The sequence below is a fragment of the Arvicanthis niloticus genome, chromosome 21 (assembly GCF_011762505.2).
Source record: "Arvicanthis niloticus isolate mArvNil1 chromosome 21, mArvNil1.pat.X, whole genome shotgun sequence".
Taxonomy (NCBI): domain Eukaryota; kingdom Metazoa; phylum Chordata; class Mammalia; order Rodentia; family Muridae; genus Arvicanthis; species Arvicanthis niloticus.
The window spans coordinates 2,063,864-2,091,781 of record NC_047678.1 but is presented as its reverse complement, the minus strand read 5'-3'; the positions used below and the strand labels follow the sequence as shown (position 1 = coordinate 2,091,781).

General features: G+C 38.0%; 1 protein-coding gene across 1 annotated transcript in view; it reads right to left on the bottom strand.

The window, feature by feature from the left end:
* Myo6 (myosin VI) overlaps positions 1-27,918 on the bottom strand; it is a 122,800-nt gene that overhangs the window by 39,729 nt on the left and 55,153 nt on the right. The window contains 8 exon segments of the mRNA XM_076918064.1: positions 2,646-2,826; positions 5,922-6,002; positions 8,264-8,428; positions 9,083-9,180; positions 9,620-9,675; positions 11,740-11,845; positions 23,682-23,811; positions 26,328-26,401. Coding sequence (XP_076774179.1) covers positions 2,646-2,826; positions 5,922-6,002; positions 8,264-8,428; positions 9,083-9,180; positions 9,620-9,675; positions 11,740-11,845; positions 23,682-23,811; positions 26,328-26,401 — 891 coding nt within the window.

The window sequence follows — 27,918 nt, the reverse complement described above, 5'->3', positions numbered from 1 at the left end:
GCTAGTTACATGGGATTTTTAAAACATAGGTAGTAGTCCCAACAGGTACTTTCTACGCTTCTACTAAATAAAACAGTATTATGACATTGGGGAGCCTTACAAACATTTATTAGAAAATGAGCTTTGTGTTAACATCATTACAAAAGTACTTGGTCTCTGCACAAGTCATCTTGACAACCCAAGGAAGTTATAGTAAGAAGGAAAAAAAAAAACCAAACACTTCATTTTTAATTAGCAGGAAATGTTTTAGAACCATGGAAGGTCACAGAAAAGAATGAAGTTTAATACAAAAAAATTAGCTATTAAAATAAAAACGATCTAGTGCTTATCTCACCCCAGTCTCCCTGCACTCCTATTTCTCACACAATAGAAAGGAATTTTTTTTTTTTTAAGTAAGACAAAAAGCAAGCACAGGACATGTCTCATTGAAGGGTCACTGGGCACCCTTTAGCTGGTCACATGATATTTCGCATATTCTATACATGTCCTTCCTCAGGGCAGTAATAAGAGACAGAAAAGTCTCTTACTACTTCTAAGTACCTTGTCATTTCTAGCATTCCTATGTATGTCAACTATTCTACACTTAAATTATCTTTGTATTAGCGTCTCCCACAAGTTCCCTTCCTGTAATGCTAAAGTGCAAATGAAATGCATGTTTTAATATATTTACAAAGGAAATTTCCAATTCCTCTTTTTTAAAAACTCTGATTATTAATGCATATTCCAGGTATCTAATTTTGTTTTAATGTATTTTCATTTCAACGAAAATGAAGAGTGTTTAATTTGATTTATTTCTTACTATCTGCCAAACACCAGTGTTCAAAACATTTTGTAAATACTTAACTCATTGACTTCTCTTCCCAACACAAGTTGGGAGCTATTATCTCTCTATAGTGAGAAAACTAAGACACAGGAGGACAAGGTCATACAGACAGATAGCACATGATGAGACAATTTGACTCAGGGCCATGGGCTCATCCGGTACGCACTGCTGTGTCTAACACTATAGGACAACAGACCTGAAAGTCATTGAGGACTGTCAATCTTAGTCTGCTCACTCATGGATGACAAGGCTCAGTGGCCTGAAGGAAATGAGAGGCAGTCATGACAATCGCCTGAGCTAGTCACGCAGGAGTAGAACAAGGGTCTCCTCTCCATCACTTTATTGGTAGCTGTGCTTAGCACCACTGTGCAGGTTCCATGCCTGCAAAATGGAGGCATCGCCAATCTCACCACTTCTTATGTTTCAGTTATGATTATGAAGGATCTTATTGCAGAGAAGACATTTTTCTCCTACTGCTTGGGATCAAACTTAATGGCCTCAAAATAGTAAGCAAAGCTGGGTATCATGGAACACACCTGTAATCCCAGCACTTGGGAGACCAGAAGATCACTTTGAGGCCAGTCTAAGCTACATGAGACCTGTCTCCAGAAAGGGGAGATGGCTGAGTGATTAAGAGCACATTCTGTTCTTTTAGAGAACACAGGTTCAGTTTCCAGCACCCTCAAGGAGGCTCACGACTGCTTGTAATTCCTGTTCCACAGGATTTTATGCCCTCGTGGTTTCTATGGCACCAGGAACACATGGAGTATGCATATACTCATACAAACAAAAACTTTCAAATTTTAAAAAAGGACAGATGGAAGCAGAGATGGAGACATGGAGAGAGGAGGAGAAGTTCTCCACACTGAGGCAGTCTTGAGCCCAACACACTGTTTCTTAAGTGCCTTCCCCTCTTTCTTTGGGGGTCCCTTCCTCTACATATACCATTACTGAGAATTGTACTTTTTAAAGGCACTTATGCATTACTTCACTTTGCAAATGAATGTACCTGTGAGATCCAAATCAAACCCATAGTGTTGGCTGCTGTATTAAGTGGTGCTTCAGACTCTTAACTCACCCGTGCTATAACTTTCTAGGAAAATGTATTAATGCAAGACTGGAAAATGTTATATTCTAAGGGAGCAGGTAGTAAATATTTTTGGTTTGATAGGGTATAGTCTCTACTGACCACAACTTTGCCACTGTAGCATGAACACTGGTATAAACAATACACAGACAAGGGGTGTGGCTATATTTCACTAATACTGTATTTACAAAAACAGTTGATGAACTAGGCTTGTCGATTCCATACCCAGGTATGTAATCTGCAATTATGAAAAAGTCTTACTGGTTATACAGAAGTGAAACCACTATGAGTGAAAAGACACTATCTTGGTTGCACTGAAATAATTTTCAACATCCATTAAAAGGAAACTTATTTTTATCTCTTACTAAAGAAGGATGCACTGCCATATGTCAAATCACCTCAGTTAACTGATTCTAGTTTAGGTCTATGAAACAGAAAATGTTAAAAGTATATATTAACAAATAAGAGAATTGTTCTATTAACTATTAAAAGTATATCAGAAAAATCTTTAAAGTATAATTTTTAAAGTAAAATTTTTAAACCTCATAATAACTACTAATTTGTTCATGATGGTGTAGTATTCATTGTTAAAGTCACTATATAACAGAAAATGTCCCAGAAATTTGTTGTAATTTCGACAAACCTACACACAAATCACTGAATATTCACATGGCTAGGAGAGGACAAACATTACACCCAATTTTATCCCTTAGTTAAAAATTTTTAAAAAACAACCTGAAGTGCTTCCAGCTTCTTCAAAATCAATATTTCCAAGGTGCAGGACACCAGCTACAACTCGGAACAGATCAAGTTTTTCTTCGTCATCCAAACCAATTTTTTTCATGGCTGTGCACATCCTGATAAAATCTCCATGGTCATCTAATAGAGGATCCTTCAAGGAACCTGCCTTAACATACTATAAAACAAGAAGTGTCAACTGACTGGTCCTTATGTGATTCAAGTAAACTAAAGACTACAACAGCAGGTCTAGTAATGCAATGTGTGACATGCAAAACAAAATTGTCAGCAGAAAAACTTAAGCATTTGAAAATGTTTAAAAACAGAATGGTATAGAAAGTGTATGCAAGAGCTCTCTGTTGTTTTCTTAAAACTTCATGTGAGTCCATAATTCTTTCAATTAAAAACTTCAACTAAAACAATGGAGTAAGATATTCTGCAATTAAAGCATGATGCTCCCTCTAACGTACTATACATCTAAGTCTAATATAATATAAGTATAGCTAGAAAGTCTAAGATGTTAGCAAAGTATGAATTAGTGAACAGGAAAGGAATGACTGAGATGAAGTGACAGCCTCTGATCACAAAGCAATTAGGTAGTAATGGGTGTTTGTCTGACTCTGTCATTCCATGACTTTTACAGTAAGAAAATGTTCCACAATAACCCAGGTAGCTACAAATATATGCAATTTTTCAATTAAAATGAATATGCAAAAATAGGACAAGTAAAAAGAACTATAATAAAGAATTTAATGTGCCAATAGGCATGGCACTAGATTAACTGCTGACAATTACATCCATGTAAACACAAGTAAATCCAGGTAGGATTACAGCATCTTCATGGCCTGACAGATAGTCCTGTTACTTCTCTATGTTGTATGTATGAGGTAAGGTGAATTACTACACAATAGGCTAACTCCAGGAATCCATACAAGGACTTTCTTGAAAAAAAAAAAAAAAAGAAAAGAAAACATGAATAGAAATTCTGTTTCTCTACTAGAAGAATATGCATCTTAAGTATTCATATGTTAGGGTCTAGTAAACTCAGACAGGGGGGAAGAAAGTTAGTCCTGCAAAGCTAAAAGAAGAAACAGAAAGAGAAGTTACTAGACACAGAAAAACTGACCTAGAAATTTTCCAGAACTTGAGCATTAAAGCTAAAGTTAAAATAAAAACCTCAGTATCAGAATTATTAAGCATCAAAAATGTCTGACACTTCCGGGAATGTTTTCTTCTCCCAGCATGCAACTGCTGCCTGCTATTCACAAGATGCTTTAAATGTCTAATTATGCGCCAGATTTCCGGAAAATGTCTAGAAAATTAAATTCTATTTTGTTCTTTAAAAGAGGTGAAGGCAACAACCACATGCAAAGTTGAAAGAAGCACTGTCATGCAGGATTTTTAGTCTCGCAGCTGAGCCTCGGCAGCATTTTAAATACTGTTTTCTAACCAAATCCTCATGAATCATTTGCTTCACAGCAGACTGAAAATACTGCATTCTCCTAAAATTTGCACACAGCAGAAAGACACCCAAACAGAATGAAGCAAAGGGCTTAATTAGTCAAAATGATCACCTCGTCCTCCTGACAAAGAAGAGATAAAAAGTAATTTAAATATATTAATCCACGGTTCACTTGTACATATCATACACATTCTCTCTGAGTGATGTAAGATTTCTGAGAAAGCATTTCACTCTTTAATACTGAAGGAAGGTATTTTCCCGTCTGGCCCTGTTCGCACAGACACGCATGCGCGCACGCTGCTCTCTGGAGGCTAAGCGTCAGTTTTCCCTTCTCCCCATTGGCTTTTCTTTGCTTCTGCATTTTTTGTGTTTTCCCTACAGGACCGCTGCAGTTGTTATAAACGGCTGTTGACTGTTTTAGTGGAAAGGCTACAACTTATATATTTTGATAGTATCTTACAAAAACGTAGTCTTTCAAGACGTAATAAATACTATAATAAATGTTGACATTGTTTCCAAAAGTCTCAGATGTGGCTGTAACTTAAAATTTATGCATAACTCAGATATCTATGTATATCTAAAAATAATATGCAAAATATCAAATTAAAGAACTGTAGTATCATGTGTTCATGATTTGAAACAATAATTTTATTTTCTTTCTATTCATTTATATTAATGTATTTTACACATAATTTAACTTACCTAATCTGAGTAAAATCAAAACTGATTGGCAAGTGCAGAACCATTAAGAACTGCTAACAGCAAAAAGTTATTCAACTGACATAAATATCTTTTTAAAAATAAGTCAAGATTAACTAGTGCCAATAACTAATCATGATTTAGTTTTTATAACTGAAATATGTTGTTTAGATACAATACCACAAAATTTACTACTAAAATTCTATAGGTTAAAATTTATAAAAGTTTAAAATTCTTAAAGATTTAATATTTTCTAAATAATAATTACACAATTATTAAATATTTAGAAACAAACATATATAAGACTTCATAATATATTCCAGATATATAGTTGATAGAACAAAATTACATGTAAACAGTCTTTCACAAGAATGCTTAAGGTACTTACTGTCTACATCAAATCTTATTTCAGTAGACAATAAACTAAAAGCCATACTTTATGCTTTCTCCTGGGATGTTCCTCCAAGGCCCATGTGTGGAGGACTTGGTTCTCTATGCAGTAATATTCAGAAGAATGGCTTTGTGGAAGTGGCTGGGTCATGCGGACTCTGATCTTACCAATAGATCAATCCACTGATGGGCTATTAAGAGGTATGGAAACTTGGCTGACTGAACGAGCGATCTTGCGGTCTTTACCTTGTCTCTGACACACACCCTCTCTCCTTACGGTTCTCAGTCTCACCTTCCACTTCCGGCCGCCTATCCACATGCTCCCTACTGTGGATTCTGCCTCACCATGGCCCAGAAACAGAAACAACTAACCATGGACTGAAATATAAAACTGAGCAAAAACAAATCTAAACTGTAAGGTGATTTGCTTGTGTGTTTTGTCAACAGCAGTGGAAAGCTTATTAATACTTAACTACAAATAGTAATATCTGAGTATGCTGCTGAATTACTTGTAAGCAATTTCATAGTATAGGAATCTAAAATAGAACATGAGAAAGTCATATATATGACAGAGGTCTAGAGTGTCACACTCCAAGAGAGATCGGTGTCATAGTATAGTTTTAAGACATAAACTTGAAAGCAAGAAGTGCCAAAACAAAGACAAATCCTTCCGCAATATTTTTTACAGTAAAGATTTTCATTAAAAATATAATTTACTATACCTCAGGACTTTTTCGGTTCTGTGAAATCTGTTTGTCCGTTTCTTTGTTAGCAAAGTATCTAGTGCAGCCCCGGTTTAAATACTAAGACAAAGAATTAAAAGTACAATTAACATAGGATCCAAGGGAAAAGAACACAGCTACAAAGTGAGCTCAAGTTCAGCCTGGGCTACATAAAAAACCTCTGCCTTAAGCAAGCAAACACACAAAGAAACAGAAACTAGAGAGCTGAGGGTGAAAGCCGTGACCCAGGATCAGCATGGCATACATACCACCCTGGGGTTGATCCCAAGAATTGCAAAACCATCAAAGGTCTAGGAAAGATGCTGTTTCCTCCGGCTTTGCTGTCACCCATTGTCACTCTGTATATGCTTTCTTCATACTCCACAATTTTTGCCTGACTGTACCAAATGCTTCCATAAAATGTGTACACATGTTTTTAAATTGATAATGTTGAGCATTTTCAGCTTTCTATTTTGCAAGATACATGTGTAGTTGCTACAAATATGGTGAAGCAGTAAATCTCTACATTATAAATCAGTTTGGATAAAGTAGTGACAAAATAAAGTTCAGCCACTGTAAAAGCATGCATGCACGCTCTGCGTTGCTTTAACAACCTATCAATAAATTAGAAGGACAAAGTAACAAACAAACAAACGATGAAATTATCAGAACACTTTCATACCATTTATAGTGAACTATTTGGCGAACACAATAGAAATGTGGCTGTGTGTTATATGAAAGGAATGTCGATTATAGCATATGTAGACCCCTCTCGCTCCTGCCACCACTGGGACTGCCCTGGAGGAAATGAAATCCATCCTAGTGGTCCACAATAGAAAGTCAGGAAAGCCTTTCGTTGCTTTGATGCCCTGCACTGTGCTAGGGGACGCTATACCTTCTAAGACTGAAATGCTATGCTCTCAAGCCTCCAAGCCAAAAGAAACACTAGACTAAACGCACAGTAGTCACATTACTTTCTGGCCAGCTAAATGTTGGTAAAATCTAGACATATATCGTAATTCATATGATTTCTAATAACATGCATTTTCAAAAAAACATCAAAAATGACTCTTCTGTTTTCATGAAGATATAACAGGCAACTGACTTCAAACATCTGAGGATGCCAAATCCCCTCAGACTGGAATTGCAAGTGGTATAAGCCATCATGTGGGAGCTGAGAACTGAAGCCAGGTCCTCTGCAAGAGTAGCCACCTAACCGGAGCCACCTCTCCAGCCCCGCGCCATCATTCCTTCAGGTAATCAGTTCTTCCACTAGAATTTTCAAATCCCCAATCATTCCAGCATTTGGGGTGGGGCATGCACAGTTTCTTACTATTCAGCATAACATTCAGACAATGTGTGCATTTCCCATCACATTCTAAGTTGCCCAGGGACAAGATTGTGTCCTATTTATTTTTTATTCCTGGATCAATGTCTAGCACCCAATAATCAAGCAACAAGTATTTATTGCAAAATTGAACTAAGGGGCATAATGATACATTAATCACTAACATTGATTCAGTGATTGAAGTTTTTACAGCTACATTAAAGATATTTTAAAGCTACTATTACAAGACCTTATAAATTTTTAATTGGGTTTAAATTAATATGGTTTTAAACATCTGTCCTTTTACCTATTGAATTACAGACCTTCTCATACAGTGTTAAACACACTGAGGATCACTTATCTCAATACTGTGAAAAACTGATTCAGATTTCAGACTTGCTTACATTTCAGAGTATTTGTATAAACTTTAATTTTCAAGCTGAGTATCCCAAATTTTAAACTATGAGGACCCACACTATGCAGTGTTTGAGATTTGGACTTTTCACATTGGGGACACTGAACCCATGATAAACTTACGAGTAAATCTCAATAGAGTTCATTGGTAAGCTATAATTCTAACACATCATCTAGTTAGAGCTCAGGTATCCACATGGGGCATGGGGAATCAATGCCTTAGTTTAGTGGTTCTCAACCTATGGGTCACCAGATATCCTGCATATCTGATATCCTGAATATCAGACGTTTACATTACAATTTATAACAGAGCAAGATTATAGTTATGGGGTAGCAATTTATAATCCTTACTAAAACATAAATGCTCTGTGAAGGAATATTATTCCTTGTTGTTTAGGAAATAATAAAGAAATCTATACATAGGTGCTCTCTTTATCATTTCTAATATTTACAATTCATAACTAGTCCAGAAAGCCCACTGTACATGATTTGACATAAGTTATATACAAAAACAAGCAGGAATCCAAAAACAGTGAGTTTTAGGACTAAGAGGGTAAATGCTTTGCGAGCCTGGCATAAAATTTATTTTCCTCCATCCTACCCGAAAATTATCTGGGGAACTCAAGTGAAGCTTCTCCCTGATGTCTTCTGAAGCCCCAGCACACAGCCTGTAAAAAATATGGTAATTCCGCTCCTCTTTGCCTTGAACACAGATCCTAGACTTCTCTAGAAGGTAATGGGAGACAAATCCTCCGACAACCGAACTCTACAAGACAAAACAAACAATGCACTTTGTATCTATGGGATGGAAATATACCTTAGTGTTAAATCAATCTTTTCTAATAAACATTTGCTTACCAAAGAAGTTAAAAATATTTATCAAATACTAGACAAAAACATCTACAATGTAAGCTTTGTGTATTTCTCCTTCATTTTAAACACTGTTATCCAATCTCCACCCTGAGCCTCTCCAGAATTAGAACTGACTTTGCAGTGCACCCCAGCAGCCCACAGACTGTTGCTAAAGAGCTCTCAGATCACCACCATGAACATCTGCTGTTAAGACACTAACTGCTCTCATGATCATTACAGATTACATAAATCACAGATAATGTATAGCTATATATCATGCTATGTCCTGTGATCATTTACATAATGACATGTTACCAAAACAACAAAAGAATCAAGTAGGAATAAAAAAATAACAATAAATTTATGATCAGTGATTTATCCAAATCCAATATTTTAATTTTAAACTGAATAGAAGGTCTGGATAGTCATTGTAAATATATACAAACATACAATAATAGTTACAATAATAATAATCTTAAGAAGAACTGTACCAATTCTAATTATAATAAGATCTTTACACTTACCACAAATACTTCCCAAATATATCACAAAAGCAACTTCAATTTACCTTTTCATTGAAATGAATTTCTACAAATTTTCCAAATCGACTGCTATTATTGTTACGAACAGTCTTTGCATTTCCAAATGCTTCTAAAAGTGGATTAGCTATTGAAAAAGAAATGAAAACACTTCATCAAAAAATCATGAGAAAGTCATAAAGAAAAGTTATAAAGCAATATATGTATTACATCTCCACAAGGAAGAAAAATTGAGAAAATGCTGGAATAAATGCTTTTAGAAATATAATACAGAAAAATTATCAAGTAATGTCAAATTCCCCAAGGATTTTATGTTTACCCACTGTAATAGTTTTACTTTTGATTGACACGTGGACAGGATCTAGAGTCATCTAGGGGAAAAGACTCTGGGGCTGAGAAAGACAACAGGCTAATAGATCACCATGAAGAAAGTATGTGAGCAAAGGTTTATAGGAGAATGAAAGGTCTCTCATATCACTGAGAGGAAAGCATTGTAGACCACAAATGAGATCCTTCTAAGACAACTTCAAAGGTACCCAACAATAATAAATAAAAATCAACAATACCTTCAACAATTCTATCATCAATATCTTGGCCTGTTCCATAAGATTCTGTCAGGTATCTATTTAAAATACAGGATTAAAAAAATCCTTGAATAACAATAATAATGAATACAATAAATTTAAAAGTTTATTATTGAATATATAACCAAACTAATAAAACATGGATCATCAATGTAATGTTTTAAAATTTTTACTTTTTTATTTATGTTTCTGTATGTGTCTTATATGGGCATGTGCATGTCATGAAATTACATTTGTTAGCTGTTTGGAAGTATTCTGATTTTAACAAATTTTTTAAATAGATTTATATAAGTATCTCTTAATAACTATTTAACTTAATAACTACATACATTTACATAACAAATAAATAGCTTTCATAAAGGACCCCTCCATGAAAAAACTAAGAACTGAGCTGGGCAGTGTGGCATATGCCTTTAATCCTGGCACTCGGAAGGTAAAAGCAGACAGATCTCTTTGAGTTCAAGGCCAGCCTGGTAGGCAGAGTGAGCTCCAGGGCAGCCAGAGTTGTTATACAGAGAAACCCTGTCTCAAAAACAAAACAAACAAAAAAAAAAAACCTAAGAAAAAAAAAAGAAGTGCAATAGATTAGAAACAATTCTGATAAAAATTCAGAATGTGCTGGTCTTGGCAGTATCTTCACCATTAGATTTAACTTCATTGGGTATGTGGAATGGTTTACACTGATCAACTCAATGGAACCCAGAATCATTTAGAAGACAGGTTCTAGAAGCCATGTTTGTGAGGGATTGGTCTAGATTAGGTTAATTGAAGTGGAAAGACCCACCATGACTGTGAGTCACAACATTCCATTCGCTGGGGTCCTGGACCACATAGAGAAGAGCTGAGGCTAAACATAAACACACCCTCACCCTCCTCTGCTTCCTGACTGTGGATGCAGTATGTGCAGCCTTGGCCAACATGCCTTCCCCACCACTGTGAATTTTAACCCTTGTACCCTTCCTCTCTTAATTACTTCTTGTCTGACATTTTGTCACAGCCAGTGACATGATGTACAGTATTTAAATTAACAGAACGAAACGGTCCTATGGTAAGGCTCCTTCACTTTTTAAATGTCATGATTGCACTCCAAGTGTTGAGAGTTTAATTTGACGGTAGAAAGGGGGATCTGATGAGAGATGAGATATGAAGAAGTCTAATAAAAAGTCATTTTGAAAATATTTCATAGCACCAACATGGAGGATAGAATGTCCATTTGGATTTTGAAGGAATATTCTTGGGTTTCTTATTGCCTAACCTATGGAATCTTCAGATAAATAACACATCAGAGGTCGTTTTTTACAATGTAGAGATTAGCTGCCACATGAGATGTTGATTTCTTCCAAACTATACCATGAGGTAGGCAATGGTATTAAAAGCAAATTTACTTAAATACCCTGTCATCACCCCCAACACACATTCAAAACCGAACTATATTCACAATAGCCAAGTGGCAGAAACAACCCAAGTGTCTATCAATACATGTAAATATTCATTAAATGTAATAAATCCATGCAATAAAATTTTATTCAACCTTAAATTTCAGGAAGGAAATTCTAATGCATACTATAACATGGGAGAGTATGTTTTTTAAGAGGCAATGTTTTACTAATTTCTCTAGGCTCCCATCCCTTTGAGACTAAAGTGATCTTCCTGTCTCAATTTCCCAAGAAGCTTGTGTGTGTGTGTGTGTGTATGTGTGTATATGTGTGTGTATGTGTGTGTATGTACACATATAGCCACATTCACTCTAACTATTTTAGACGTGAATGAGTCACATATTGAGCTTAAATGAAATAAGAAAGTCACTGAAATATTAATACAATACAATGCCACTTAAACAAGGTACTTAGAAAAAATCATAGAAACCCAAAGGAGAAGAGTGGTTAACAGCATCTGGGGGAATAACCTGGAAGTATTTAATGAAGACAGTTGTCAGACTTGTGAGATAAAGAATATAGACAACACAATGACATGAATGTGATGATGTGAATGTACTTACACTGAACCTCTAAATGGGTAAGTCGACAAACTCAGTGTCACACATCTTTTAACTGTGAAAATGTCTAATTGTTCAAAACATTTCAGGCTAGCTAAACACTCACCTTAGAACAAACTTGGTATTTTCTGTTTTGCCAGCTCCTGATTCTCCAGATACAATGATAGACTGGCTCATCTTGAGCACCTTCATATCTCGAAAAGCCTTATCAGCTGGGGACAAAGTAACATAGTAATACAGTGAGCAAAGTTATTGACAAGAATTTACTGTAGGGGCCCTTACTCCTAAAGAAGCCATGAACAATAAAGTCATTCCAACAGTTACTGTAAGTATTTACTTGCAGTATCCCTAACAGGGAAGTAATAGGAAACCCAAACATCTCAAGACTGAGCTAGATTGTCTCCACATTGAGCTTTGGCTCCGATTGCCCAAACACCAGAGCAGTTCTGCAGGGACAGGATATGCTGAGTGTGCACAACTAATGAGGTCCCCAGTGAAAAGCAAGAAGAAACGAGCTTCCAATTAGAAATCTGGCAACTAAAGCTACCATGAGAGAGAAAAACAACGAAAATAAACCTACAGAGTGATTATTTCCAGCTCCGACCACACACCTGTACATTTTATAGTTTCATTTTATTAACAGCTGACTGAGAAAATACTGACCCAGAAAGATAAACAGACAAATGTTAGCCCTGAATCTGCAGATGTCTATGTCTCATTTGGAATAGTCACAGAGATAAGGAAATTAGTAAGGGGCCATTGGGAAGTGGGGCTTCCCGGGAAGGGAAACTAGTTTGCTGTGACATAAAGGGGAATTATGGAATCAGAAAGGTTAAATGGGGTCTGGAATGTGAGGGCTGGGGGTAAAAGGGAATATAGGGAGAGATAACTCACACCAAAGACCTTCTAAAAACAGTCATGAAAATCTACTGCTGTACCCGCTTCCTAAGATATACACAGGCATATATAAAAAGAGCTTAATGACGGCACCGTCTAACGGGGCAGCAATGACTCCACTAGACCACAGCTAACAAGTAAAAGGCCCAATGTTAGAAACATGTCACCTCTATTGAAGTTCTTAGCCAATGAGGTCCCAGAGACCCCAAATATTACCTGCTAATTCTCATTGCTCTTGGTTACTCCCCAAAATTTGACAGTAAGGCCCCTATTGCTACAGGCATCATATACTTGAGCCAAAACCATGTAGAAATAAACCTGGCACTGGCTTAGAGGAAAGACGCATTTCCATTGGCTCCCATTCCTAATGCAGGGAGGGTGCTATGCATGCTACTAGAGGAGAAAAGCAATCCACCCTTATCTAAATGTGAACCATGCAAACTTCAATGACAGTGTGCCTGGTAAGATATGGTCACTGATGCAATAGCGGCATGGATGCCATAGAAGTAACCAACCACTTTCTGTTCAGACTTCGGGCCCTCTGCACAAGATAAAACCCATGGTGGCACAGTTATCAGGAGTAAGAACCTGTGGCTATCCAAATCATAGGACATCCTATTACTCTGTTAATAATATATGATATTAAGCCAACTCTTAACTATTTCTCATTACACCCACAGATTAGTACATCTCTCAATCCTTGTTGTAGTAATTATTTAAAAAAAAAAAAATGGCCACTGGTCAAGCCGACTGTCTAGGCTGTAGCGTCTCTGCCTAGATCAGATTCCATGTTCCGAGGCCAAGAGGCCACATGTGCACCACAGCTAGAAACAGCCAGCTAGAGACACCAGCCTTGCCACCCACAAGATGCCAGCGTGAGAGATGGTTCTGCCAATCTTCCACACTGTCTCTGCAAGGCTGGGCAGTGCACAGACCATCTGAGCCAACCACACGGGCTCGGTACAGATGAGACTCTAATGCTTAGATTATCCAAAGGCTTATACATTTAGTAATGATCAATAACAAGATACCCTTACAATCAGAGGTGTAACCCAATAACCAACCTAGATATACCAACTACCTTTCCTTTGACTGCTACAGACAAGCTAACATCAGCCTCCATCTCCCCTCTCTCGTTCACAGTCTCTCTCTTAGCTCCTCCTCTTCCTTTTCCTCTTCCTCTCCTCTCTCCTCCTCTTCCTCTCTTTACTCCTCCTAACCTTAGCTACTGCTACAAAACCTCATCAGAAAATATTCTTTTTTAAAAAGACCTATTTATTTTTACTTTATGTGTATTGGTATTTACCTGGATTTATGTTAAGTATACTACATATGTACAGTGCCCACAGAGACCAGAAGAGAGCATCAAATCTCTCTAAAACCATAGTTTACAGGTGGTTGTGAGCCATCATATGGGTGCTTGAAACCACACATGGGTCAGCAAAGCTCTTAACCATTGACTTATCTCTCCACCCCAAGACACCTTTTTGGCATTTGATGGTGATTAACAGATTCCTACAATTGGTTAAGGTTCAGAAAATAAATGATTACGGAATCCTTAGTCTTACATATCACACAGTCCAACTATATCAAAACCTCCTCCTCTCAAGGCCCAGGGATCTCTGCAGAAGAGGAGGAAAAGACTGTAACAGCAAAGGTGGCAGATGATTATAAGGACATGGTGGTTTGGATATAAGGGGACAGTTGCATATATGATTATAAGGACATGGTGGTTTGGATATAAGAGGACAGTTGCATATATGAACTCACAGAGATGATTATAAGGACATGGTGGTTTGGATATAAGGGGACAGTTGCATATATGAACTCACAGAGATGATTATAAGGACATGGTGGTTTGGATATAAGGGGACAGTTGCATATATGAGTATAAGGACATGGTGGTTTGGATATAAGGGGACAGTTGCATATATGAACTCACAGAGATGATTATAAGGACATGGTGGTTTGGATATAAGAGGACAGTTGCATATATGAACTCACAGAGGTTGTAGCCACATGCACAAGACCTGTACACGCTCAGCATGTTCAAACCCATTGTGGAATTGAGGCTGGGGAGTGGGCGTGAAGTTTCACTCCTAACTGAGGAGCTATTGATAGTTAATGGCTGCCAGAAAAAACAGAGTTGGCTTTTAAACAGTCTGGCCCTTGTAGGTCTGATGTTCCAGCAAACGGCCATGTGCCTACCTAAGACTATATAGGCAGCACTAACAGGACTCAGTGTTTTTCTTACAAAGAAAAAAAAAATGAAAACACAAAGTAGGGTGGGAATGGAATGGGTATTTGATCTTGGAAGAGATGGGTTAAGGAATCTGAACAAAGTATAATATATAAAATCTCAAAGAGTGATCAAAAACGCTTAAAAAGTAAGTCATGTGGAATTTTGCTCTCTGTATTATTAAATTTAAAATCATATAAATTTGTCAACATTTCTAAAGCAGACAAAATTAAACTGCTTTAAATCTCCCTAACTTAGCATTATTTATATAGTATATAGAATTTTTAGCTACTTTTACACTACAATAATTGAAGCTGTAATGTGTTCTAAATGTTCAAATCACACAAAATCAACACAATTAATTCTGTTAATGTGACTAAACTTAAAACAAAGTTGAAATTAGTTTCCCCAGAGATCTTCACACTGCGCAAAATTAGCTACACTCAGAAAGATAAATATCACGTGTTTTCTCTCCTGTGACTTGAAAGCACAAGGGAGACTAACTTGTGAAGGGAGGGGGGACCAGCAAGAGAGAAGAGAGGGGCAACAGAGGATAAAGAAAAGACTATGAGAAAAATACATGACACAATTTTCTGCAATATGTCATCATGAACTCATTTTTTTTTTCAAAACAAACATTTTTTTTTAAAAGTTCCAAAGCAATTTGGCTCAAGAAGACAATTATTTTTCATCCCAAACATGTGTCACCCACATGAACAAAAATAGCTTTACAAATGGCTTTCCTTCTAAGAGAAAGCTCCAAGCAAGATTATATGGGTATCCCACCAGTCCACTGTGATTGAAGCATCTGCCTGCACTGTGATGCTGCTGGGAGGAGAACCTTTGGGAAGGAGGACACACTAAGAGGTCCCTGGAGACATCCTTTGAGGTGGCTTCTCACCTGACACCTTGAGTTCTTATAAGAGAGGGTTGTTATAAAAAGAGCAAGCGTGGCACCTCTGACTGTATCCAGAAAACACTATGTCCTTATAGTCATGCTCCACCTCTGCTCCTAAGAGTCTTTCTGCCCCCTCTTCCACAGTGGTCTCTGGGCCTCTACTTCTGCTTGGAGGTCAACTCTGTGTTCCTGTAGCTATTACTCTATGCCATGAGGGGATGCTCCATACAACACAGTCTGTGCCATGCTATGGTTTATGAACCTCCCAGACTATGCGCTAAATAGCCTGCTTCTTCACAAAGAAGTATTTCAGTAGTGACACAGACTGACAAATAGCACTGTAAGCAGTACCAGCTCCCACTGTCCAGTCTACAAAGGTCTCCTATACCCCCTCGAATTGTAGGTTGATAAGAGAACATAGCAATGTGCATCAGAGCATCTGAGATCTATGAGTCAGACATGTGTTGCACTACTTCCAGCTAGCATGTTCATTCTGCCTGTATACAATGACCAACTATAGAGGTAAAGCCTAGTTACGCCAAAACAAAAGCACAACTGGAAAGTCTAAGAAGAACATAAAAGATGCCCAGCTGCTGGTTATGTCTGAGTGCAAAGGCTTAGCCAACACATGGAAATTTGTGATGACGCATGCGGAACGTAAGCTCCAGGCCTGATCAGTGACTACATCCCTCTGCCTCAGAAGGGGTTTTTTCAGTATGAGAGGCTGAGAAAATCAAGATAGGCACTACTGTCTTCCCACTCGAGTTCCGCAAAGATATGAAGCATCTACCACTTGAAAGACTGTAATTTTATAAAGCTATGGTGCAAGTTAATACAAAGAATTGCTATTTGAGTCTTGCTGGGCATGGTGATGCATGACTTTAGTGCCAGAACTCGGGAGGCAAAGGCAGGTGGATCTCTGAGTTTGAAGCCAGCCTGGTCTACCGAGTGAATTCCAGGACAGCCAGAGCTACACAGAAGAATACCTCCAAAAAAAAAAAAAAAACAAAAACAAAAAACAAAAAAAACCTCTCCCCATGAGGTGACAAACCCCTCCATTGGGAACCCCATGATCAGTTCACTGGTTAGCTGCAAGCATCCACCTCTGTGTATGTCAGGCTCTGGTAAAGCCTCTCAGGAGACAGCTATATCTGGCTCTGTCAGCATGTACTTCCTGGCATCCATAACAGCGTCTGTGTTTGGTGACTGCACATGGGATGAATACCCAGGTGGGGCAAGCGGCCCCATGGGGAAAGCAACAATACCAACCAACCAGAGCTCCCAGGGTCTAAACTGCCAGTCTGGAAGCACATAGGGAGGGACCCGTGGCTCCAGCTGTGTATGTAGGAGAGGACGGCCTTGTGGAGCATAGGTGGAGTAAGAGGTCCTTGGTCCCATGAAGGCTGGATGCCCCAGTATAGGGGAATTTGAGGGCAGGGAGAGGGTGGGTGGGTGAGGGCACACCCTCATAGAAGCAAGAGGAGGGGGGATGAGATAGGAGGTTTCTGGGGAGGGGGTAGGAAATGGGGAAAGGGGATAACATCTGAAATGTAAATAAATAAAATATCCAATAAAAAAGCAAGTCAAAACAAAACAAACAAAACAGTTCCAGTCCTACACAAGTAACATATTTACAAGTAATGTCTAAGGTAAGAGAGAGGTGGCCTTGTCCCTGAGTTGTAAAAGAGTCTGCCTTTGAGATGGGACTGAAAATACCAGTAGAGCCAGACATGGTGACATACTGTCAATCCCAGTGTTCAGAACATAGGAGCAGGAAGACCAGGAGTTCAAAGCCATACTCAACTACATATTGCACTTAAAAGTTGCCTGGTATATTTCTTTCTCTTTCTCTCTCTCTCTCTCTCTCTCTCTCTCTCTCTCTCTCTCTCTCTCTCTCTCTCATTTTCAAAAACATACTATTAAGCTGTCTTTTATTAAGTCTACTTTCAATGGGGCAGGCTCACCTCAGAGGACACCGGAATTTGATGAATAAGGATGCAAGCCATGAGTTGGCTACAAAGTATTCAGGTCCTGGCTGTGCAGGATACAGGCTCCTAACAACACTAATACTAACGCCCAAGAGGCATACAGGCCTTGCAAAATATGTATTCGACACATGGTATCATTCATTAAATAAATAAACTAACTAACAACAGCATTAGCAACCTTGTACCGGAAGGATTGGCCAGGCATGTGGCCAGCTCTGTGACCTGACCTGTGAAGGACTGCCCAGAAGTGCAGCAGGTATCTGAGAGCCTGAAGAAACACTGCCATCAACACTAGAGAAGTGCACTCAAACTCTGCCCCACCCAGCTCTCTCCCCTTTTGTGTCCTTTTCTCTATTTAATATCCTCTGTAATTCTAGCAAGACTTCTCTGTTCCCTCATCTTACCCTCCCCATCTCCTTACTTCTCCCTCTCCCCTTCTCTTCTCTTATTTTATATAATATGCCCTTTCCCTTTTCTTTTTTCCTTCTGATTGGCTTTCCCACAGACCATGGGTCTCAATACCTCAGCCCCCTGAGGCAGGGGACCCTTAGGTTATTTGACTGGTGTGCTCCCCTCTCTCTTTTCAGTCTCTGTAGCCAAAGCTGCCCTACCCTCACCTTGTCTATACTGTTCCCAGTTCTGTTTATTTTCCCCTCCTCTCATTTCTCTATCAGCCCAGTACTAATCACTAGTTCACAGTGACGAGTGAGCCTTTCCCTTCCCCTCTTACCTACGGTTGTTATTATTTTAGAATGCACTTGGCATCTAAGTGGTAACCATCAATCATTACTGTGCATTCATGGTGAGCCTACACTTCTATGGTGATTGATTCTATGGGTAGTATTCTACTTTTAGGGGACTACTGAAGACAGAACCTGGTTCTGTCAGGTACCAGGCACATCAATCCTACTGTAGCCTAGTCTCTCCTGCACATTGTAAACATTTCCACTAAAAAATAAGTTTAAGATAAATAAATAAACAAACCAATAACCTAACCCCAGATATTCAAAACTCTAGTACAAAAACAGAAAAAAAAAATGGCAACTTGGCACCTCCAAAATTACTAATCCATACTCAAATTTATGGAATACAATGAAGAAGTTCTAAAATAGAAATTTATGGCTGCAGTGCTTACAGTTAAAAAATGACAATCAAGGAGATCTCAAAGGAACACATAACAGTGTATCGTCGGGTTGTAGAAGAACAAAAGAAGCCAAACTGAAATTCAGTCAAGAGAAAGAAATAGTTAAGATCAGGTAGAAATTAATAAAATGGAAAACTAAGAAATAGTTAAGATCAGGTAGAAATTAATAAAATGGAAAACTAAAAAAAAAAAAAAAAAAAGAATACAAAGAATCACTGGAACAATGATTCTTTGTATTGGTCCTTTGGGGGAAAAAAAAAAACTGAACAAGACTTAAAACCCCTTAGCCAAGTTAACTAAAGAGAGAAAAGGCTAAAATTCATAAAATTTGAGATGAAAATGGAGACATTACAACAGGTACTAGAAAAACACTCAGACCTATATTCCATTAAGATGGGAAACCTCAATGAAAATATGGGAATCCTGGCTTCAATTTTTTTTATATTTCTAAGTTTAAATTGGAGTAGGTTTTGTGGAGGCCAGAGAATACAGAAAGGGACATGAGAAGTATACTGGGGGTGGGGAACGACAGGACGATACACACAGTTAGATGGAGACGGTAAAGCACATGTGATATGAAATCACAGGGGTCATACTGGAGCTATGAAGGTTTAAGTGGGATTGGAGTGGGGTGATGAAGGAAACTAAATGGGTGTGTCAGCTCACCAGAAGCTTGGTGAATAGGAACTGTCACATAACCCCCATTAAGTTATAAGGTAATGCAAAGACATTTTAAAGCTTGACTGAAGAGTACTCTGCATGAATTAGTCATGCTGCTCCCAGAAGTCACTAGCCATTGAACAAAAGTCACAGAGCCTCGTGAACTGTTGTCCAGGGAGACCACAGAGGCTCCCAAGATAGTGGGAAATAGTGTCATTGCTCTTTTTCACCCACAAAAACTAGACAGAGAGGCTCTGTTGCTGAAGACACCACACATGTGGGATGCAGTGCACAAATCAACCAAGCCAGACCTAAACTTCAAGCACCAAGGCCACTAAGTTCTTAATGCTGGAAGATGCTGTGCAAGCTGCTTTGCGGTGAGGTATCAAAGGCTTTACTGGGCTGTAGATGCTGAATACTTTAATACCAATCTGCCAGGCGCAAGATGCTCCTGATGGTGCAACAGTGGCACAACTATTTGTGGGGGTGGGGTAATCAAATCTGATTTGATTTGAGTCCCAGTCCATGGGAAAAAAAAAAAAAAAATGTGCCTGGTGCAGTAAACCTGGGCAAAACCCCACGGCTTCCTATGAGGAAACCTGACACTGATATTAAGCTAAATGGACATGCAGTGAAACTGCTGTTTACATATTTATATTTATACTTTATGCTAGTGCTACTACCTGCCTTGGCCACAGAAGAACTTTTGGAAGTAACAGTTAATATAGAGACTCGTGCCTGTCAAAGGCTGAAAGTAGCTGTGCAGTGCTCAGCTCTAAGTAAGCCATCTGTAACACCTGCTCCGGAGAACATCCCAGGAAGCGGGCAAGAAAAGGATGGAAGAACTTGAAGATGGAGAAGTCAGGAAAATGCTGTCTGTAGGTGCCATGATGTAATCGTGAACACCCAGCAGCTATGGGAACCTGTATATACATGACCTGCCCAAGAACTAAAACATGAAAATAAGATGGGAATTAGTTTGAGAGAAGAGAGATGTAGAAAGGAGTAAGAATGGGTAATGGGATGAATAATGATCACAATACATTGTATGAATGTATTAAATTATCAAAAATTAAATTTAAAATTTTTTATAAAAAAGGATGCATTTCTAAAATATAAACCACCAAAATTAAACCAAGATAAGATAAACAATTTGAACAAGTCTGTATTAAGATTAAAATAATAATTTTTAAAAATCCTACACTTAAAAACAGTCCAGGCCCATACTGATTCACTGTACGATTCTATCAGACTTACAAAGTAGCATCAGCATTTCACAAACCAACCCAAAACAGAAAAGAAACAAAGGCTACTAAATTATTTGTAGAAAGCTAGTATCACCCTGAAGCCCAAACAAGACAGACATCAACAAAAAACAAAATTACATACCAATGCCCCTAGTGGATACTGATACAAAACTTATAAATAAAATACTTGAAAATTGAATTTAAAAATATATCCAGAAGATCATTTACTGCAATCAAAATGGCTTCATTGCAGGGCTCGGGGATTATTTGACATATGCAAATCAAGAAACATAATAATCACTAAAAATGGATTCTAACACAGAAATCACATGAACATCTCAATAGATGTAGAAAAAGCTTTAGACAAACTCCAGCATCTCTCCATGTTAAGATCCCCAAATAGACAAGGCATAGAAGGAGCATTCTCAAAATAACAATGGCTGTTTGTGACACAGCTAAGCCAACACTGTACTAAGAGGAAAATCTGGAAGCATTCCTACTAAAACCAAGACCAATGCAACAGTTTCAACTTTCCCCACTCTCATGACATAGTGCTTCAAGCCTTGACTATAGAAATAATACAAGATGAAGAAATAAAAGAGTCACAAATAGAAACATTAGCCAGATCATTAACAGATGATATGACTGGACATCAGAGACCCCAAAGTATGCAACAAAAAACTCTGAGAGCTAAGGTATACTTTCAGAAATGTTGACAGAATGCGAAATACATACAAAGATCAGTAGTTACACCAATGTACACCAATATACACCAGTAAACACCAAAGACAAGCATGTTGAAAAAGAAATCAAGGAAATGATTCTATTTATAATTGTATCAAAAAATAAAATACCCTGAAAAAGATCTAAGGAAGTGAAAGACATTACAATAAAAACTTTCAAATACTGAGAAGAAATAGAAAAGGATACTAGAAAAGAAGAAAGACCTCCCACGCTCATAGGTGGAAGTAATCAATATATGAAAATGGTTATACAGACAAAAGCAATCTACAGATTTAATGCAGTTTCCATCAAAATGCCATTCTTCATGTAAGTAGAAAAAAGCTATTTAAGTTCAGATGGGAAAACAAAAGATCCCAGATAACCAAGACAATCTTAATCAAGAAGAATAGTAGAGACCACCATATCTGATTTCAAGTTGTATTACAGAATAATAATAATGATGATAATAATAATAATAACAGCATAGTGCAGGTACAAAAAAAAAAAAAAAAAACCAGACATGTAGGTCAATAGACTAGAATGCAATGCCCAGATACAAACCACCTGATTTTTTTTTTTTTTTTTTTTACAAAAGAGCCAAAAACATACACTGGAGAAAAGACAGCCTCTCATTCACGTGTAGACGAATGACGCTACATCCTTACTTCTCACCCCATTCAAACAGCAGCTCTTTATGTATGAAAAACCTTAGTGTGAAACCTAAAACTCTGAACCTGCTAGAGAAAAAGTAGGTCTCTAGTCCCACAGGAAAGCATGCCAATAACTGATGAATATGACCCCATGAAATTAATAATCTTTGAGTAGCAAGGGAAACATTAGGTGATGAGACAGCCTACAAAATGTGAGAAAGTCTTTCCCAGCTAGATAGCAAACAAATAATTGATATCTAGAATATACAAAAATTTCAAAGGGGTTGTTTAGAAAGAACATCAGACACACAGAAAGGGAGGGGGGGCGGGTAATGAAACGCTGATTACCACAAATGGCATGGCCGTCCCATCCTGAACTCAGAGCAGTTATGATTATCTGCCCAACACTGACTCTGACAAAAGCCTGTCATGGAGCAAGGAGGGCTCACAGATCCCACTGCTTCCTAAGAATTTATGCAGAGTCACTGGTTGATGGGGAAGACGGTGACATTTTCTCCAGTAATATAGCTATGGTAAGGTGCCCACACTCCTATAAACAAAACTAATTAAACCCATTGGGTTGGTCACACACACACACACACACACACACACGACGGAAGTACAAAGGCTGTGGTTGGAGCAGGCAGAGGATTCATGGGAGTGGTAGGGAGACCAAAGGGGAAATGGGGTGAATACCATCAGAATACATTATACACATATATGAAAGTGTCCTAACAAAAAATTATGAATGATTAATATTATTGAAACCAACAATTTTTGCTCCTAAGTGTTTTACCCAAGGGACTCCAAGTCAAGGGACCACACAGGTCATTGCACACCAATGTTTATCACAGCACAATTCACAATACCTAAGTTCTGGGACCAACCTGAGTGTCCACCAACACAGGAAAAGATAAAAAAAATATGTGGTATGAAAATTTTTCAGCCATAAAAAGAAGCAAAATTACATCATTTACAAGAAAATAAATACCTGAAAATATCAAAATAAACAAACTGAGCCAGTCTCCTGTCTTCCTGTGCAGTTCCTATATTTCATATAGACATTTAAAATCACATAATGTAAACATTATATCAAAGTAGAGGTGAAACTGTCTAGGAAACAAATGGACTAACAAGAGGAAGAAGGTAGAGAAGATACAGACTGTGAGAAGGGCATGTGGAGGGTGACTATGTATAATGACAGAGTGTGAGAAGGGCATGTGGAGGGTGACGATGTACAATGACAGTGTGAGAAGGGCATGTGGAGGGTGACGATGTACAATGACAGAGTGTGAGAAGGACATGTGGAGGGTGACCATGTACAATGACAGAGTGTGAGAAGGGCATGTGGAGGGTGACGATGTACAATGACAGAGTGTGAGAAGGGCATGTGGAGGGTGACTATATACAATGAACTGAGTGTGAGAAGGACATGTGGAGGGTGACTATGTACAATGAACAGAACACACTTGCATAAACATTCTAATGTAACACAATACCATGTACAATAAATTATACTATGAAATCTTTTAAAAGACTCAAAACAATTTAAACATCTAGTAAATTTGTATGATACAAGACAAGAATTAAACTACAACTTACCAATAGCAAAGACATGAGGTGGCATCGTCCCAAGAGATTTTCCTTGATATGACTTTATTGTATCTGAAGAATATATTTTAGGTATATCAAAGTATGGATTTACTGCAATCAGAATGTTGGCCACATATGTCTAAGTAGGAAAGGCAGAAAAATGAAACTGATATAGAACCCATTAATTCTTGTACAAACAAGACTTCAAAATCCACATTTCAAGCTTTATGTTAAATATTTTCTGATTTTAAAGAACCTATCTTCAAAATCAAGATTATATCTTCCCACTTCCCTGTGTCTCAAAAAAAAAAAAAAAAAAAAAAAAAAAAAAAAAAAGAATCCCTTCCTATAGTTCTTCCTGGTATCAGGAAGAACGGCTTAACCACATCACCACCTAGATCTGAGTGTCTAAATCTCCCACGGAGGCTCCTGCTGCTGAGTCCACTTAGGGACCCCAAGCTGAGTCCTAACACTCAATTCAGGTCACAGGTAAACTCAGACCACTCTACCTGCTCCTAGAGCATTTAAGGGACCTTTAGCTCCTTCTGAGCCTCCCCTGTCAGTGAATACTCAGGAGGGACTTTGCGCTGAGACAACCACTTGGTCTTGGGAGTTCTGGAAAGCACTACATGCCAACCACTGTGATTAAGTGTTTCATGAACAACTTGAATTTCTCTTAAATTTTGAAATTGGATTTGGTTTTTTTTTTTTTTTAAGACCACAGAAATGTACTAGGAGAATATATAAAACTCCTACTCGGGTGGAGTTGAGTTTATTAAAACTGACGAAACTGGAGCATACAAGATCATACTTTTCTTTTTTCTTTCCAACTGTTGAAGAGAAGTGTAAAATCCTGAGCTCTCAAACTGCTAAATGCACACAAAGTCCCAAAGCTGTCTCCTAGAGAAGAGTGACTAATGAGGATAGTAGGGCTGCAGATGTGGCTCAGCGGTGTCTATTCAAACACAGGACCCAGGTTTGGTTCCCCAGGCACCCACATGGTGGCTCACCACCATCCATAATTCTAACAAGGGATCTGACAACCTCTTCTGACCTTCATATGCACTGGTTACATACATGCTACACATACATACATACAGGCAAAATACACATACACATAAAATAAAAATAAATAAATCTTTTAAAAAATAAGAACCATAGTAAAGGATTAGATATTTCAGCAACATGAAAAGGTTAAATAAGGTTCGCCTGCTGTTTTACTCAAATATAAAGGAGAATGATATTTCTGTTAAGTACAAATGTCATTTAAACTATTACTTTGTTTCTTTCACATAATCATGCATGTATATAGGATGGCAATTGACACCTTTATTTAGCTTCTATAATAATTAACAGATGCAATTATGGATTGCCCGAATTTAATGACTTTATAACCAAAAGGCCTAACTGGCTAAGAGAAAAGAACATACCACTCATGGCTTCAGACAACCCTGACAACACTTGACTTTCTACTCAGGAGAAGCAGCCTCCTGGTTATATCTAAATTAATTTTCACTGGCTTGCAACTAGTTGAACTCTCTAATAGTTTTTAAAACTTTATTGCTTCAGTGTCTCAAATAGCAGCTGGTGAACAGTAGAGTCTGTTCAACTACAAGCTATAGACTGAATAAATGTTGCCTCTGAAAATATATCCAAGAATATGTATATTTACACCTAAATACATTCTTTACTTAGTTGAATTTAAGGAGTAAACTGCAGGAAAGTGAAGTCTAGCAGCACGCTTGGGGACAAGTATGTTCTTTGGGAAGAGACTACATTAGTTCTATTTCCCAGCTGTCACTACTTGGACAGATGGCAAAGACTAGATGTAATTTAGTCAGAATTAAGTAAGTACAATTAGGCAAATTGATAGTGATATAAAAGATTAAGACTGTCATTTGATCTTGTAAGTGTCAAAGAAGCCATGTGCGTCCTTCGTTCAAAAATAATGAAGCCCCATCTTTATAACAGGATACCAGAGTGTGGTAATCTATCTCCAGCTGACAAAGGAATCTATAACCAGGTCATAGCAGAATAAAAATCTCATTCATGTGTGCCCAATGAATAATTATAATTAAAACACAGTAGCTAAATATCTATCTGAATGATCTGATACAAACTACTTACACCAAAAGCATTGTCTTTGTGTTTACTGATCTGGACATTTACGGTCAGCATCTAGGGGCTAATGAAATCCTACAATTATTTAGGCTGTCTGATGGGAATTCCTGTATATCTGATACCTCTTCCGCTACTGCATTCCATTTAAATTTATGTATTTTTTCCTCATTTAGTTTGGTTTTATTTTACTTCAATACATATAGGCTGCCTGAAATTCTCACACAGTGAGAAAGTGAAATTAAACAGATCTTTATACCAAAAAAAAAAAAAAAAATCAAACTCCAAAATAGTTTTATAAACACTCAAAATGGACCTTCATAAGCCTGAAGTAGGTTAATTGGTTCTCTGACTTCATTATGTCATTTTGCAGATTTGATTAAGTACCCACTGTGTACCGGGCTCCTGGAGAGCTCCACATGGCAAGCACACATTAGATCTCTCACACCCATCGCACACAGACCAAGCAGGGCACAAGCACATGCGGCACGTGAGACCATCAGCCACAAAAACTGAAAACCTTGGTCAAATACTCACATAGATTCTGTCTTTACTGTACCGAACTTTGACATTATGGAGGAGTGTGGCTTCATTTAAGTACATCAGTGAACCTACAACAGAGGTTTGGATTAGAGAGTTGAAAAACAAAAGGCAAAGTAAAATGCTTTCTGCTAGTCATAATCACTTTGGTCTCAGTTTAAAAGTCACTTTATTAGGGCAGATTTAATCCCATAGGCTAGAATAAAACAAATCCATTCGGGGTACAGTGCATTGGTGGAACACCTGCCTAGAAGAAATCTTAATTACATACATGTGTGAGAACTTTAGACGATACATTTCCAGCTAGGAGAGTTATAACTAGAAGTGCCAGTGAGTATATGCCCTGCTGAGGGCAGGTTTAATTGCCGACTATCAATCAACTGTCAAGAACCACTGTAGGGATTTATGATCCCAACAAAGTGAGATGTTAATCCAGTCTGACACTCAGAAGCTTACAGATAAAATAAAAGGATTCAGTTTTAGAAAGGCAAGGGACCTTCAGATCATTTAGGTAGCTCTCACAATGACTGATAAAGGGAAAGTCAGGCCAGGAGATGTCATGGACATCTTAACCCAGCTAATTTATGAGTTAAGCTCAGAGTCAGCCTGAACTCGTTTTTCTGTTCTGTATGGTCCATCCCGAGGTCTTCTCTGACTAGTCCCTGCACACTCCCATCTGCTATGCTTCATCTCTACTACGCACCAGAGCAGACAGTAGTACTCCTCCCCCTACCTACTTTATTGGCTGTTGGGACCACAATTTTACCAGTTATCCAAACTGAAAACAAAAGTCAACCTCAGAGGCACCTCCTCTTGTCTCCCACTTGGAGCAAGTTTCCAAATCATCATATAACACAAAAATGACATAGCCTATCGCCAGGTTCATGGTACATTCACTAATGTTAATGCCGTCTGAATCCCTGGCACGTCCCTCCCTCCTTGTCTACAGCTCCGCTGCTATGCAGGATTAGAGGGAGGTCACAGGATCTCTTTTGTGATTATGGTGACCTCTTATTTGTCTATTGCTTTCATCTCTATTCGCTTCAATCCAGACTGCAGAATGGATTGACTAAACCAGAGCACTAACTAAATCTCTTTCCATTTCAAAGAACATCCCTGGGGCTCAATCACCTGCATTCACCTTAAAGTCTGAGTTACTCAAGGCTCTTAGTAAACATATTCAAATGGACACTTTTACAATTTCCTGTGGCCTGTATAACTTGTACACAAAGTGAGCTACTTATCACTCTCAACACACTCATGTGTTGTCTCCGCTTATAGCATAGATATATATATATATATATATATATATAGATATAGATATAGATATAGATATAGATATAGATATAGATATATATCCTAGCTATATATCCTAGATACAAACTGACCTCAAAATGAAACTTCTCCAACCTCCCCTCTCCCAAAGCTAGTCTCTTCTCTGTCTTTTCTAGCTGATACTTTCCACATCTGTCAGGATTAGGATAACAAGTTTACACTTCTGGTTTTAGCTACTAAACCAAATACTTGAGGGCAAGATGCTGCCTAGTTCAGTTGTTTTACATGGCCTCTCAATGAGCATCTATGTACG